Source organism: Cervus canadensis, chromosome 11 (genome assembly GCF_019320065.1).
Source record: "Cervus canadensis isolate Bull #8, Minnesota chromosome 11, ASM1932006v1, whole genome shotgun sequence".
Taxonomy (NCBI): domain Eukaryota; kingdom Metazoa; phylum Chordata; class Mammalia; order Artiodactyla; family Cervidae; genus Cervus; species Cervus canadensis.
This window is the reverse complement of record NC_057396.1, coordinates 51,027,908-51,044,875: the sequence shown is the minus strand read 5'-3', so window position 1 is coordinate 51,044,875 and position 16,968 is coordinate 51,027,908. Positions and strand designations below refer to the sequence as shown.

Sequence of the window (16,968 nt, the reverse complement as noted above, 5' to 3'; positions counted from 1 at the left end):
AAGTCCTTCAGGTTGAAACAAAAGGCCACTGGATAGTAACTTGAAGACATATGAAGAAATAAAGATACCCAATAACTATATAGGCAAACGAATATAAGGGCAGAGTTTTGTATGCTATCAAAATTATCAATTCAAATTAGATTGCTGTAATTTTAAGATATTCCATGTAATTCCCATGGTAACCACAAAGGAAATATCTAAAAAATATACACAAAAGAATTGAGAAAGGAGTCAAAACATTTCACTACAAATAATCAATTGACACAAATGAAGACTGTAATGGAGGAAATGGAGGATAAAAAGGGTATAAGACATATGGAAAACAAATACCAAATGGCAGAAGTAAATCCTTCCTTCTTAATAATTACATGAATGTAAATGGATGTAACTCTCCTTTCAAAAAGACTGGCAGACTAAATTTAAAAATATCTAATCTGCTATCCACAAGAGACTCACTTTAGATCTAAAGATAAAATAGAATGCTAAGTGAAAGGATAGAAAAATATATTCCATGCAAATGGTAACCAAAAGAGAGCTAAGGTGACTATATTAATATCAGAAAAAATAGATTTTAAGTAAAAACTGTTGAGACAAAGGGGCACAATATAACAATGATAAAAGGGTTGATTCATCAAGCTGCTGCTGCTGCTAAGTTGCATCAGTCGTGTCCAACTCTGTGCGACCCCATAGATGGCAGCCCACCAGGCTCCCATGTCCCTGGGATTCTCCGGGCAAGAACACTGGAGTGGGTTGCCATTTCCTTCTCCAATGCGTGAAAGTGAAGTTGCTCAGTCGTGTCTGACTCTTCACGACCCCATGGACTGTAGCTGACCAGGAACCTCCGTCCATGCAAAACAATTATAAGGATATATGCACCAAACAGAGCTCCAGAGTATATGAGGCAAATATTAATAAAAACTGAACGGAGAAATCATTCCACAATAAAAGAGACTTGTGGAGACTTCAGTTCAGCACTTTCATCAATCATGGATAGAATATCTATGGTAGAATGAAGAAAAAAATAAAAGAAGTAAAACTGGTACTTCCTTAGTGGTCTAGTGGTTAAGAATTTGCCTGCCAATACAGGGGACATGGGCTTGATCCCTTGTCTAGGAAGACTACACATGTCATGGGGCAATTGAGCCCATGTACCACAACTACTGAGCCTGTGTGCCCTAGAGCTTGTGTTCCACAAGAGAAACCACCACAACAAGAAACTCACATACCACTACTAGAGGAGCCCAGACTCCTTGCATCCAGAGAAAGTCTGTGTGAAGCAACAAAGATCCAGTGCAGCCAAAAGTAAACAAACATTTTAAAAATAAGTAAAACTGAAAATTCACAAATATGTGGAAAACCACATTTTAAAATAACCAATGGTTGAAGAAATCACAAGATAAACTAGAAAATGCCTGAGATGAATGGGAAAAAAAAAATCCCAACATACTAAAATGCATGGAATATAGCAAAAGTAATGCATCTGGTAAATTTATAGCTGTAAATGCCTACATTAAAAATGAAGGTCTCAAAATCAATAACCTAACTTTACATCTTGGGGAACTAGAAAAAGAAGAAAAGTTAAGACCAAAGCTAGCAAAAGAAAGCAAATAATAAAGAACAGAATGGTGATAAATTAAAGAGACTAGAAAAACAATAGAATCAATGAAGCCAAGTCATTTATCAGAAGAGATCAATAGAATTGGCAACACTTTAAGTTTGAGCACACTCTGGGAGTTGGTGATGGACAGGAAAGCCTGGCATGCTGAAGCCCATGGGGTCACCAAGATTCGGAAATGACTGAGTAACTGAGCTGAACTGAACTAAGTACTGACTCCCTCCCCAAAAGATGTCTATAAGGAAGATTCACATGCAATACAAACAGTTCACAGTAGGTAACTAATGATAAGTGATTAGTAAACACATGTTTCTCCCAAAATGCTAGAGGAACCTCTCAGGGGAGGGGGGGGGGCATGAATTCTCCTTGAAGAGATCTGGGCAGTCTTAATGAAGGAGGTGAAATTCAAGCTGGGCTTTGAGGAATGAGTGAGACTTTCTAACACAGCATAAACTGTGTGTGTGGTGGGGTACATAGGCAATAGGCCAGGGTAGTGAAGTGAATTATGAATCTAGAAACCTAAGCTGAAGCTATGGCTAAAAACCTTGAATACCAGATTTCTTCCACAGTACTGGGGAACCATTGTAGATGTTAAAGGGACATAAAGAGATGAGACTGGCATCAAAAAAGAAATGTTAAATGTTTTTCTGTTCCAATGAACCGTAACTCCAAATATTTTTTAAATGTATTAATTCATTTTACTGGCTCTAATGGCTTAAAACTTTTTAATGACTTATTGTTCTTATAAAAAATATTCAAACTTTTGTAACAAGCAGTAAGATCCATATAGGTTGGTCTCTCCTTTCCACTCCCACTGAACTCACTGCCCTTGCTCTCCAAACTGCTGCCACCCTGGCCTAAAAGTCCCCTCCCACCACAAAGGTTTGTGTCTGCTGTCCATCTGCCAGACAGCTGCTGCCCTCCTCTCTGCCTATCAGTCCTCTTCCTTCAGATTACAGGTTAAATAATCTTTCCTGAAGGAAAACTCCCCAACCTCCCCATTTATATGCTATCATGGCACTTTCTGTCACAGCATTTAACAGCGAATAGATCTAGGTGTGATCTTTGATGAACATTATCTCCTTTGCTATGCTGAAGCTCCATGAGGACAAGGGCTTCTCCCCCAGCTGACACCTGTGTCCCTGATGTCTATGCAAAGGAAGTATACAGTAACTACTGATATTTTTTGGAAGAGAAAAAAAAAAGTCAGAAAGAACCACTTTGGGGGAAATTTGCTCATTTATCAGTTTTTTTTTTTTAAAGTAGGAATTATAATTCATTCCATCTTCTGCTGTTGTAAGCCCCTTAGAGCTTGTCCAAACTCACATGGCTTGTCAGGAATCAAACTTAGGCTTTTTTTTTTTTAAAGCAGGCATATTTTCAGGTACACTGTGCACATAAGTAAGGAAGAGAAAAAGGCAAGAGTCGGCCTTCTCACAAGTACAAACGTACAGTGTTTCTTTTATATATATATATATATATATATATATACATACAGGTCATCAAACCTCACTTACATAAAGGCTTATAAACCTGCAAGCAGAGGCAAAAGACTGTTTTTCACTGTCCTTTCTTGGAAAGGCCTTGGCCATATGGTGCTTTTTCACTCTACTTCCTCTTATCAGGAGTTTGTGACACATAATTAAACTGAGTTGAGCACCTGAGAGAAGGCATGTTAGGCTGGTGTAATGATCATCTTAAAGGCCAACGCCAAGTTCCTCTGACGTTCCAAAGATCAGTCCTGTGTCTGGTGGCACAAACATACTCTTCTGGAGAAAGCAGCAACTCATGGCTCAGCATGATGCCTACTAGCATTTAACCTGTGAGGTTTGGTACATCACCTGTCTCTGAGCCCCCAGTTTTTTAAGTGGTAGTGGTATAAATACTAGACTTAAAAAATAGATCACCAAACTTAAGACTTACAAAATAGAGCACAACTGTGCTTGGCATTTTCACATAAACAATTTCATTTAATCTTCACAATAATTCTACGGGATCAGACTTATGGAAAATGTGACTTCCTCAAGTTCACATGACGAGTAAACAGAGGAGCCTGGAACTCAAAACCTAACCACTATTTCCTTTGCACCATCCCTGGCGCTACTGAAGTCTCCTATCACAGCAGTGTATTGAAATGTATTTAAAAGCATTTTCAACTATAAAGCTCTATGCATTTTTAAGGATGTTAAGTAATCTGCTACATTAGAGATGAAGAACAAGAACCTGCTTATGATTTTAAGGGTGATGAATTAATTTCCAGAAAACAACTTACTTTTAAGAGTAGTAATATTTCTGTACTTGAAAAGTTCTCAATTTAAATAATAAAATAGAAAATAATTCAATTAAGAAATAGGCAAAGAACATTTCTCCACAGATCTATGAATGGCCAATAAACACATGAAAAAAATGCTCATCATTAGCCATCAAGGAAATATCTATCAGGACCCTTCCTATGTTAGCATAACTACAATTAAAATTACAGCCAGTATTGGCCAAGACAGAGAAACTGGAGCTCTCCGACACCGTTGGCAGGAATATAAACTGTGCAGTCACTGTAGAAAAGAGTCTGGCAGTTCTTCAAACTGTTAAAAATACTTACCACATGACCCAGACATTGCACTCCTAGATATTTACCCAAGAGAACTGAAAACTTATGTAAAACTTGTACACAAATGTTCATACAGCATCATTCATAAAAGCCTCAAAGTAGAAACAACCCAAATGCCCATCAACTGATGGATGGAAGAAATGTGGTACATCCACACAGCGGACTGTTATTGAGCCATAAAAAGGAATGGGGCACTGACACACGCTATAACATGAATGAACCTTGAAAACACGACACCAAGTGAAAGGCGACCATCATAAAAGACCACCTATTATATGATTGCATTTATGGGAAATGTCCAGAACAGGTGAATCCACAGGGACAGAAGTGATTAGAGGATACCTGGGGCCAGGCTGGTGGTGGTTTCAGGCACACAGGGTTTATTTGGGGGGCTACACAAATGCTCTAAAATTGACTGTAGTGATGACTGCCCAACTCCAAATATACTAAAAAACCACTGAACTGTAATACTTTAAATGGGTGAATGGTATGACGTGAAGTAATCTCAGTAAAACTGCTAATTTTTTTAAATTGTGTAATTTCACCATAAACTGCAACTCCTAGTACGAAGCATTTATCAAAGTTTCCTTTAAACCAAATGGATTTTTCTTATCACTGCTTATACCAGTTGTTAGGGTTTTATTAATTTTGTAGCATTTGCATTGTAATCTTGGAATATCTTTCACACGGATGACGTAAACTTACATTTATGGACTTAAACATATGACACAGTAAAAGAACTAATGCTAAGATTTTCAGTAAAAGGATGCCTAGAGATCCATGAATGGCATTACCATCCACCCACTAAATTAAGAAACCTAAGAGCCACTCTTGTTTCTTCTTTCCTTTAGCCTTCATATCCATTTCATCAGCCGGTAACCCTGCTTGTCAACTCCATAAGGGAAGGATTGTCTGTTTATTCACTATGGTACATACGTGGTGCTTAGCCTAGCATCTAGCACACAGAAGAATGTTTAATTAATATTTGTCAAATAAATTGAAATTCATGCTGTCCTCGAGATTAACAGCTTTTAAAAGAAAAAAAATTAAATCCCTCATTTGATAATTTGTTAAAATTATTCTAATTTTTAAAAATGCAGACTATGGAAATTTCATTTGCCATTTTAGTTGCTAAAACATATTAAGGCTAAATTCTCAAAGGGACACAGATATGCTATGGTGCCGGAACATGCAGAAGTAGAACATAGTGACTTTATTCAAGTTTGCTGTTACCTGATCCACGAATATTTAAAAGATACTTTATTTTATAAAAACTTACATCTGTAAGTAATGGACTGACCGTTAACAGAGGGCTTAACCTGGAACACATAGATAGGCTTAGAGGCCCATGAACCCCTAAAAATTGCAAAACCTAACATGTATATTGGCATGTGAGAGTTTTCACTCTTTTTGGTGAGAGTTCAAAGTGTCATCAGATTTTCAAAGAAGTCTATGACCCAAAAGGTTAAAAAAATTACTTAACTAGAAACAATCACAAAGTCTTTTAAACAGGAATTTGTACAATAAAATAATACCCAACAGCTCCATCTATGGGTATAAGTCATTATCATGTAGCAGAAATAATGACAACTACAAGAAATCAGTGCATCTGTGAATGCCTGTGTTTAGATCATCAGTGTCACTCTAGTGGGAATTTATTAACTATAGGATCACAGTTTTTTGTTTTTTTTTTTTCCAGATATAGATGTAAAAATTAGGAGACCATTGATGAATTCTACTTTACAGTACTTCAGCACCAAAAAATTGGGCAGTTATGCTGATATATGTATATACAGTTCAACATTTGTCAGTCTTAAAATGCTTATTTATAGTGAAATCTATATAAAACCGTTAAAAACTTTTCTATTTACATTTTTTTAAAAAATGAAAAGTATAGTTTCCTTTGCCACAACTTGTCAAAACTGACTTTTACCCGTTCCCACCCTCTTACCCTTCACTCTACTTGTGACAGACAGTGATCACAAGACCCAAACATATTGCTTAAACAAATCATGTCCTAAAAAGGTAGAATGCTTAAAAACATTACATTTAGAACTGTAAATGAACTTTTTATACATTTCAAAGGGGGTTAAACAAAGGTATGTAAAAGTTATTTTCAAAGTCTTAGTCCAACATGAATGTGCAATTTCAGTGTTAAGATAGCATCATATGAATAACTTGTTTTCCTGAACATAACTGAACATTTCCTTTGGACTAGAAAATATTTCTTTTCCTCTGTTCCACAATGAAACATTTTCTCATAAGTTTTCTTAAAGGAGAAAGGGGGTGGGGGTGGGAGGTGGAAAGGGTAGACAATCCTGGCTTACAGGAAATTTGTCAGAAGGAATATGGCCTGCTTTGAAATGTTTACATTTAAATAAATAGAAAGCAAGTGTGCTGCCTAGAGCACAAAGGAACAACAACACAATAAATTAGCATACAACTGGTGAGAATGTACAAACCACCCAAAGAAGCACTTCCCACTGGTGAGGGACCTGATTTCCACCATCTAACAAGGATTCTTTAATGCCAGTATCAAAGAACTAGTTATTTTATAAAATATGAACTGAGGAGATGTAAAATGTTAACCAATTCAGCACTTGCAGGGATTTGCAAAAACATACAAGATTTAAAAAAAAAAAAACAACTGTTCCTGACACACTGTTTCAAAATACAAACTATTCACATTCTCCTTTTTTGATGGTGTTTGCTCAGTAGAAACCAGTTGAGGAACATTCACAGGAAAAGTCTCTTTCCACTGCAAGACAAACTTTTCCATTAGCCATGGTCCAATAGAGAAAGAATATCAGGTCTTATGTCGCTGTAGATGTGCATCTTTTTTCTTTTTCTAAAAAAAAGTACATTCCCCTGTGAGTTTTATCTTGTTTTAAAATGCTACTCCTGCAGCAATTCTTGTTGAAACACTGCTGTTTCAGGGTCCACAGTCTAAGCATGGGCAAAGTGCTCTCTTTAGACATCAAAATTACAAGGGCTTCCCTGGACACTTGGTAACCAAGTAGGTTTTAAAGTGCACTCCTGTGTCCAAAACACTAGGATCGTTCAGCAGAACTCTGAGAGGGGCTGGGTTCAGTTCCATCCTCTGTGCTACTGTCTATGTCCTGCTCCATGGCCGTCTCATCATCATCCAACTGCTGACTGGTGAAATTGTTCAGTTCAAGGAGCCCGCTGGGCTCTACGACCACGTTGGAGCTGGAGTGGCAAGGAATAGCATACTGGGGAATGGCCTGGAAGAGAAGACAGAGGAGAGAAGCTTCATGGTTAAAAAAAAGGGTAACAGAAGGATATCCTCAACAATAACAAGGAAGGAAATAAGGAAACTGACATTAACTGGACAACTACTAGATGCCAGGCACTATGCTAGATGCTTAATATTATTCCCATTTTACAAATGAGGAAACTAAGATAGTAAGTGACTTAATCAAGGTCACACAGTTGGTCAGGGTTAATGCTAGGATGCCAGGATTCAAATCCAAGTCCTCTGCAACGCAAGGTGATCTCTCCACTCCTTGATGGTGCCTCTTCTAACAAAGCAGGCTGAAGTCCATGCCTAATTCAAGAGACAGGCTCTGAGGATATTTTTATTTGGTCATTAAGCAAATTTTAAATGTAAATGCATCAGATTTTGCTTCTGCAAGATGAATGATTAATCCACTGATACCACAATATTTTTAAGCCCTTTGGTAGTTCAAAGGTGAACTTATTTGTTTGGGTCACATAGTAACAATATTTACTAAAAATAAGGCTAGAGAAGACAAACAGTCTTTTAAACAATAAAAGTACCAAAAGATAAACACATATTAGGTCATATTGCCTTGTCAGATTCTTTTTTTCTCAACTTTATTATATACCTTCTTAAAAGGTGTATCAGTCCATATCATACCCCTACTTAAAATTCTACAATTGTTTCCTACTGTTCTTGCTATAAATCAAAAACCTTACTGGGTCTCCAGCCTTATGCCAAACTCACTTGTACCATAGGGTGTGTGCACTAGTTCTTCCCCTCTTCCTGGAATATCCTTCCTCCAAATCTTTACATGGCTGGCTCCATTCTTATCATCTGCATCTTAGCTCAAATGCTTCAAGTAAAAGGCTTCGAGAAGCCTTCCTTCTATGAAAGGAAACCAGAGTACTGGGTCAATCCCACCCCTAGCCCCTATTATGTTCTGTAACATTTTCTTTATTGATTTATCATCTCTTTGTTTTCTTCTCATCTTTAGAATGTAAGATCCAAGACAGTTTGAACCAGAGCACAGATCCTGACTATCTTTTTCACTGCTAGATACCCAGAACTTTGAACAGGGTCTGGCACACATTGAAACTGAAAGTCCCTCAATCATGTCTGACTCTTTGCAACCCCAGGGACTATACAGTCCATAGAATTCTCTGGGCCAGGATACTGGAGTGGGTAGCCTTTCCCGTCTTGAGGGGATCTTCCCAACCCAGGGACTGAATTCAGGTCTCCTGCATTGCCAGAGGATTCTTTACCTTCCCAATGAATAATGTATCTTTAACATAAAAAACCTAGAGCAAAGTTGAATATCAGCATTTTGAAAATATACCTAACCAAAACAACCTTCTACTGAGGGGAGATGCAAATTTAGTTTTAATACTATCAAGAAAATAGTGCAAGATGCCTAGGCATTGATTCTAAAGTGGTAAAGTTTTTTGTCTTCCCTCACCCTCCTGCCCTTGTTCCATACAGCTGATCACTGTGAAAAAGTCTCTGGTGGGGTCAGAATTTTAGTTCAGCTCTAGCTGTGACTTGCTGTGGACCTCTGAATAAGTCACTTCCCTTCTTAAGCTTTAGTTTAATTTTGTGTAAAATAAGATAATTAGAAAAGATATGCTTTAAATATCCCTACAGATCTAAATTCTATAAATTCCATATACATACAGACTCCTTCAAAATAGAAGATACACTCAACTTGTTTACTCCTCCATCCTTACACCTAGCACAGTGCCTGGAACACAGAGGTCAAATAACCCATGTGGAATGAATGAATGAATGAATGAATAAAAGAAATATGGATTATCTGTCTACAAAGTACTCAATATTAAACATGATGAATTTTTACAGAACATTTTTCAAGAAATCAAAGAACTTCTGCAGACTTCTTTCACTCAAGTCAGTAGGTATTTTACTGAATGAGTAAAAATCAATACTTTGGGTCAAAGCTAAGCATAACTAGTGAGACCTGAAAATAAATGTTTTAACAATCTGTTAGTGATGATTATAACAACAGGAGCTATCCTTATTGAGTATTACTCTATATAGGACACTTAATCAGATATTTACTCAATCCTCAAAACAACTCTTTGAGCTGTTCTTGTTTCCCCTTCATCACAGGGACAAAGGTTAACTGTTGCTCAAAGCCACAAAGTAGGTAAGGATTACAGGTGGGATTCAAATCTAGCTATTTCTGACTCCAAAAGCTTGGTCCTTAATGCTGCTCTTCCCTCTGACATAGTGACACATCAACCCAGGATATAGTAAACGCTAAAAATTAGCTCAGTATTCTTGCAGAGAACCTACTCATTAGCTATCATCTTTGATACACGAAGCAAATTACATTTTCACCCCTGTTCATGAAGTATAGAAAATAATTTCCACATAAGCTATTCAAAATAATTTTGAATTTAGTAAGTATATGAACTTAAAGAACTTAAACTCCCAGGGGCCACAGTAAACTCTGGTAAAAACAGGAATAGCTATCATATATCGGGCAATCACTACAAGCCAGGTACTGTGCTAGGTGCTTCATCTCAATTTTATATAATCCTTATGTCAATCACATAAAGTAGGCATTCCTTATTCCCATTTCATTGATGAGGAAACTAAGGCACAGTGAGGTTAAGAGTCTTGCCCAAAGTCACAGAGTGAATAGCGAAGCCACAAAACCTCCTTTTCCACTAAACCCTACCTCTTCAGTGGAGAAGGGCATGGCAACCCACTCCAGTATTCCTGCCTGGAGAATCCTATGGACAGAGGAGACTGGTGCAGTTCATAGGGCCGCAAAGAGTTGGACACGACTGAAGCGACTTAGCACGCATGCTACCTCTTCAGCAGGAAAAAACACGTAACAAATTCATTTGGTCAACAATTATTTAGTTCACTATTTGTTTTGACAGGAACAAAATGCTTGAATAATTCAATGGCCAGATCTATTTGCATTTAACCATTTCCCCTATACTAAGATAAATCCTATCTGGGTTAATATCAGTCAATTTGCATTCTTTCATGGCTTGGGATCACAGGAAAGGCAAAATTTACTACAGAATCATCTAAGTCACACAATATAGTACAATAAATACTACCATCCATAGTAAATACTAGATTATCCACATTTCAATAAATCCAAATTCTCAATTAACTAAAATGTGCTGCTCTGATACCTTCCAAGCAAAAAATGACAAATGTCAAGAAAAAAACCTGAAACCTTGCAAGGAGAGAGGGAAATAAAACACAACTTCTAAAAGCTAGTCTGGACCCAGTAACTCCTCAGTCTGGATTATATATGATGACAGATGAGTTTTAGAATGAAGGGAATGTGAGGCATAGGAAAATCTACTGTCAATGAATAATCCATCATGTTCACTAGCCTGTACTTACCAAGGCAGGAGAGTAACCATAATAAGATTTTTCAATAATATAATGATTGAAATAAAAAGCAAAGCTTTATGGTTAATCCCAGGTTAGTTATAAAATTAAATTACTAAGAAACATTCTCTTACAACATGGTTCTCTAGACATTTCAGTTAATTAAGATTTTATAGTGCTGAAAAACCATATATTTGGATCAAGATCAAGAACTGTGTTTCTACAAGGGTCTCTGAAATTAACTTGAAATAGGAGTACAATCCAGTTATATCCCAGAAGTACAAACTACTTATACTCTGGGCAAAGACTGAGAAGCCCAAAATTTGACCTGGAAAGTTGTTGATCTTGTAGGTTGACTGCTGAGTCAACACTGGCAAGTGTGGCTTGCATCTATGAATCAAGTGGACACAAGGGCTCAGGGCCCTTGACTGTCTCTGAGGTGTACTGTTGTGAAAATATCTATCAATTTTCTAGGACTCTGTTTCAAAAAATAATTATAAACTTGTATATTTGTAATAGGTAATAAGCCAAATTTGATAATCTCTTTGCCATTTTGGCTTGACTCTTCCTGTGACATCCCAAAACACACCAAACCCACAACCCTCAAGACACCCAAGATTTCTTATGTTCCTTCTGATTCTTACCTGGATGATAATTTCTGCTGGGCTCTCTTCAGCTTTCTTTTGGCCTACATTCTGAATACGCATGAACTGGCCTGTCGCAGGCACTCCTGGTGCATCGATTTTCCTTGTCGTTAGGGGAGGGCCAACAGCAGATGGACTTGAACAGGACTCTCTACATTTCTGTTGCTGGGGAGTGGAATTCGCCATCCCTGCCACCACCACATGGGTGGAGGGTAATGATCCTGCTTCACCAGTGAGCACACTAGTGGCAAGAGCCTTCTTTGGGGGATCCACTACCAAATGCTCTACATTTGTATCAATCTGAGCTTCCATCAAAGACATTTTCAAAATGTCTGACACTGCTGTCTTCTCAGAGGCCTGAATGGGAGATATGCTTGTAACTGGTGATGTCAACTTAGGCACAGAACTGCCACCAGTTATCTTTGTAACTGTGGGAGGCTGGCGCCCCTCAAAAGTTATCTTTGTAACAGAGGATCCTTGGGTTATAATTGGCTGCTCCACCTGAAAACAAATTGGGGTTGTGTGTGTTACAGCTACATATCTTTGAGAAAACCTATCAAACACCCCAGACAATAATGGCAAAAGAAACATTTGTGCTGTATACTAGGAAGATATTTTGAAGCTTGGTGTTTCAATAAGAGGGCTGATGGGAAAGTATCTGGTTACTTTTAAGAAACCTAGCGAAAGAGGAGGGGTCAAAAGAACCTTTGTTCAGCCAGCCAAGGTTCATAGCAGTAAAGGAAAAAAGTCACAGCAGCCTTGTTTGCCTTGGGGTTTACATCCCCACACAGTACACCTTAAACCCATCTCAAGTCATTTCATATAATCTTCAGCTTTTTAAAATAAAGGTAGGGGGTTTTCAATCTTTTGCTTTAAAATACGTTTATACAAACATATTCTATATATATATGTATTTGTAATACACACATATACACATACATCACTCCAAAGCCACTACTTTTCCCTAATATAATTTTTCTTTTCAATATTCACAGATAATTCCTCTGAAATCTAGAAGATAAATTTATTAACCAAATGGTGGTGGTGTAAACTACAAAGGAAAACGGTCAGTGAAGCTCCTTAAAAGACTGTAGTTTACTTATTAGCATTACCGCCATAGAAATAAGAGTTTACAGGCACGGAAATAAATACTTTATGCTTAAAAAATAAAAATAATTTAGGTATATCTATGCATTGTTGATCAATGCTCAAGTTATTTCATTAAAAACTGCCTGGAAATTCAAGTTCTGAGTGCTATGCTTTTTTTCTTCCTATATTAGTGCGTACATTTCTTCCCTAATGTCAACCTTCTGATGTAGTAAAGTAATACCAGCGTAATGAGGCTTTTGAGTTTCCTCTTGCCAGGAGAATGCACCGCTAATCACGATAGGGTCGTGATGTTTTCATTTTTTTCCGTGAACAGAGAAGTTTAACTTTGCATGCTATCAATATTCCGTTACCTGGCTTGCCGGCTGTTTCTCTGAAGAGGCTGGGAGCGGCATTTGGCTCTGGGGGGTTTGGGGTTGCACGTAGATTTTTGGTTGGTTCGGAGCCTGCTGCAGTTTAGGGAGCTGCTGCGTGGTTTTCACTGCAAGCACCTGTACTACAGTCTGGGGGGGCTGTGCCATTAAGGTAGGAAGCTGCCTGTCTTTGGCCACCATGGGATGCTGTGTGTGCTGTACATCTGGCTTGGGCTGTGCTTGTTCTTGCTGGAGAGGGGTGAGTTTCTGATGCCTGATGGAAAGCTGGGGCATTTGCGGGAGTTTGTGCTGGAGCTGGTCTGCCTGCAGGTGGATGGTCTGCTTCTGTTTAGTCTGGAAGCACTGCAGAGTTTTCACTTGCAGCTGAGTCTGTTCCAGCTGTGGCTGGCTAAGTTTCTGCGGTTTAGCTGACTGTGACTGAGTCAGGGCAGATCGATAAAACAGACCTGTCTGAGGGTCTAAAGTGTCCATCTCTTCAACCTCGCCCTCCTCAGTTCCAAGTTCCTCGCTGTGTTTGGTAAAAGCAGTGTGACTGCTTAATGCCTAAGTAAAAAAGGCACAAAGTAAGAATGAAATAAGAAAAACACCTATATTGCTACATTTTCCTCAAATTGGAAAAGACTTGATTATGAGAATCATTCAAAATTTTCAGAAGGGAGAACCTAAGAAGACCAAAAAACTCTCAAGGTCTCTAAATCTAAAGGCAGCCTTAGATTGAGACTCTTAAAATTTCAACTCTTAGACATTAAGTACTGCAAAAACTGGCAAATGCACTGCAGTAAGAAAAGTCTCAGAGGGCCCAGAACTTAAAAGATAAGAAAAACAAGGATGTTCTGCAAGCAGAGCACAAGATGAGAAAAGAAAAGGCTCCCTGGCTCAGGACATAGCTCCAGAGCTGTTCATCTGTCCAAAGGAAGAATGCAGCAACCCAGAAGTGAGGTACCCAGAGAAAATCTAAGGTTCAGAGAAGCCCACTTGTGCTGTGCACCCATTTAGCACAGTCCAGGAGGTAGGCATTGTCTGAGGGCTGTGCCCATCCCAGTCTCCGCAGAGGGCCTCTTTGCTAAGGGTGGAGACGGGTGGCCAGGCCTACCAAGGTCTGAGTGATCTGCCCTCTGCCCCAACCCTCCTCGCCTAGGTTCCACGCCACCAGGCATGGCTTTCAGACACCTGGCTCCCTCCCAGGAGGGTAGGAAACTATGGCAGCAATAAGAGCACTCCTGTCAGGAGAAACAGAGATGGCCTGATATCAGTTATAATAGTGTTGGGAGGCAGCAGCGATCTTGAGTGACATGGTTAGAGCCAGCTGTCCGACCTCCCCGGGTGTCTTGAGAAAAGTCAATGTCAGGACAGCCAGACGAGGGCCAGACTCCAGGCTAAGAGCTGACACCCAGCAAAATCTCTGGCCATCTGATTTCCCTCAGTGACAGATGATCCATCTCAATCCCATCCTTCCCACTGCTTTGTCAAATGCTACACATCTACTTAAACTTTAAAACTTTGAGATTCAATCAAAACTCTCCCTTATCTCATAATGACCTTACGCGTATAGGTTTTTAATTCAACTATTTCTTCATGCCTTTCCAGTAGTTTGCCTGTAATTAGGGTCAACTGCTACCAGTTGAGTAATGATAAGTCATGCTTAAATCTGATATTTATGATATCACTTTATAATAGAGGCAAGAATCTTTAGATTTAAATCCTGGTTCTGCCATCCAGAATAGGTTATTTAATTTCTATGGGCATGAGTTTCCTCATTTGTAAGAGGGATGATACAATCACCTTGCAGGCTCATAGCAAGAATTAAATAAGTTAAAGCATTTAAAGCTCAAAGCACAGTATCTGGCACAAAATCAATATGTCAATGTATTTTTTACCTTTTCCCCATTACCCTTGGTACCACATTTTCTGTTTTATATTAATTCATTTTCCTTCCTGTTGAATCTCTTCCTCAATTGGTCACATTTCAGTAAAAGAAGTCAAATAATATTTATCTAGTTATTTTTAATGTTCCCACAAGGATTCATTATGAAAGCAAAAAGTAAAACAAATGAAAATCTCAGCATCAAACAGCTTAAAGAAGCCAACTTCTATTTCATTTGAAAATCTTGCCTCAGTGATAAACCCTTCCATAACAAGAAAATACATAGAAACAGTGACCAATTCTGATGTCATAGATTCATCTAGATAGCTTTACCCTTTTGAAATGTTGAGTTCACAGAAGACCCAAGAATACTATTTCTTAATTACTTTCTGGTGTTAAGACTCTCAGTTCATTTCCTGTACTCACCCCTCACAGATGAAAGAACTACACTAACACTCTTTAACTTAGTTATTTCCCCTCTTATAATAGGAGATGAAACTGAATCTTATTTCAGGAAGGAAGCAGCTACAGAAGGTAGAAGGAAAAAGAAGAGATACAACCTGCTGCATTATGTGGGTGATTGCTCCAGGGGAAGAAGCTGGGATGGACTTCACCACCACGGATGTCTGTGTTGCAGTCTGTGACTGAGCCACATGCTGGAGAAGGGTCCGCTGAGGCTGGGAGGGCTGTTGGGGCTGGGAGCGGTGGCTGACTGAAAATAGAGGAGGTGATGATATTTCTCCAGAAATCACCACAGCATCTGTAACCAGTAGTCATTTTAAACAATTGTCTGTGAGATTGCATCACAGAGAGAAAGTGTGGTACTAGGAGGCAGAAGACCAGAGTCTGCCCATTTATGAGCTGTGTAACTCTGAGAAAGTCACTTATCTTCTCTGAGACTCTGTGTCCTCATCTGTAAAATGGGAATAACAGAGCTATTATAAGGATGAGATGAGAAATGTATGTGGAGGCACTGTGAAAACTATTACCACAAAGGAGGAACAAATCCCTTAAAGCTACATCCTCCTGTGAGTTGCACTCTTTCTCCAGTGACCTTTACCCCATTAAGGTAACAAAACAACAATCAATTTCTGCAATCAAATCCTAGACTAATATTTTTAAGGATAGTGAGACAGTACACGTTTTTAACCTCTTGATCCCAGTTCTGAATGTAATACAAAAGCCAGAAGCATTCACTCCTTTATATACAAAAGACATTCTCTCATATCCTAAAGATTTAGGAGGTCAAAGTGATACTGCAGAAAGAGAACTGGATCAACAGTCACAACTGGATTCTGTCCCATTCTGCCACCAATCAGCTATGTGAATTTGAAGAGGTCACTTAAACTCTATGTTACTAATCTCTAAAATTCAGAGGTTTTATTTTGTCTATTTTTGTTTTTTATTAGGATAAAACTTCATTTCTTAGAAGAGGACCAAATGAAGTAATGAGTTGAAAATGGTCCTTAGATTAAGTACCAAAATATAAAGTTAACAAAATAACAGAAAAGTCAGTGTTCTTTCATCTTCTCAAATTCAGCTCATCCAAAACAAATGAATAAGAGGAAATAATTCCACCTCTTAGTCTCTTGCTGGAAAGGTTCCATGGAGTAAACTATACATTTAAACTACACATCTATGTTGATGCCAAACTATCACTTTTAATCAGCCTCAATTTCAACTTTTTTAAACAGTATAAATACTCAACACTTCTTATTCTACAGAGCTTTAAAAATGTTTATAGTTACTAGAAACCAACTTTTTGAATCAGAAACAGATAAAAATAAATCTGTAAAATTAGCTAAGGATTTTGAGAATATCAAAACCTCTGAATAATCTATGGTTCTAATTCTCATATATCTTGATCTACAATTTCAAGTAGTAGTGGTTCCATACTTAGAAAAGTCATAGTCAAATGCCCAAGGATAAGATGATCACTACAAAATCAATGTAAAAGTGCCATTGTGAGTATAGAACTTTAAAGCTATCCAGTGAAATACAAATAAGCTTCATTTTTATAACACATTTTATCTATATTCAAAAATGCCATTTTTCTTTTTTTTTTTTGAACATTTTTCTAATATTTATTTATTTGGCTGCACTGGGTCCCAGTACTGCATGCAGCATCCTTGATCCT

General features: G+C 38.1%; 1 protein-coding gene across 14 annotated transcripts in view; it reads right to left on the bottom strand.

Annotated features, from left to right (window-relative positions):
• Positions 1–4,497: 4,497 nt before the first annotated feature.
• Positions 4,498–16,968, bottom strand: part of EMSY (EMSY transcriptional repressor, BRCA2 interacting) — an 81,841-nt gene continuing 69,370 nt past the window's right edge. For 13 of the 14 annotated variants that reach the window (XM_043481208.1, XM_043481207.1, XM_043481200.1 and 10 more), the window contains 4 exons: positions 15,392–15,543; positions 12,947–13,510; positions 11,487–11,987; positions 4,498–7,468 (listed from right to left, as the gene is read on the bottom strand). In XM_043481208.1, the coding sequence (XP_043337143.1) occupies positions 7,274–7,468; positions 11,487–11,987; positions 12,947–13,510; positions 15,392–15,543 (1,412 nt within the window). In that variant the 3' untranslated portion in view covers positions 4,498–7,273. The remainder of the gene's footprint in view (positions 7,469–11,486; positions 11,988–12,946; positions 13,511–15,391; positions 15,544–16,968) is intronic. The other variant, XM_043481212.1, reaches the window with a different exon arrangement.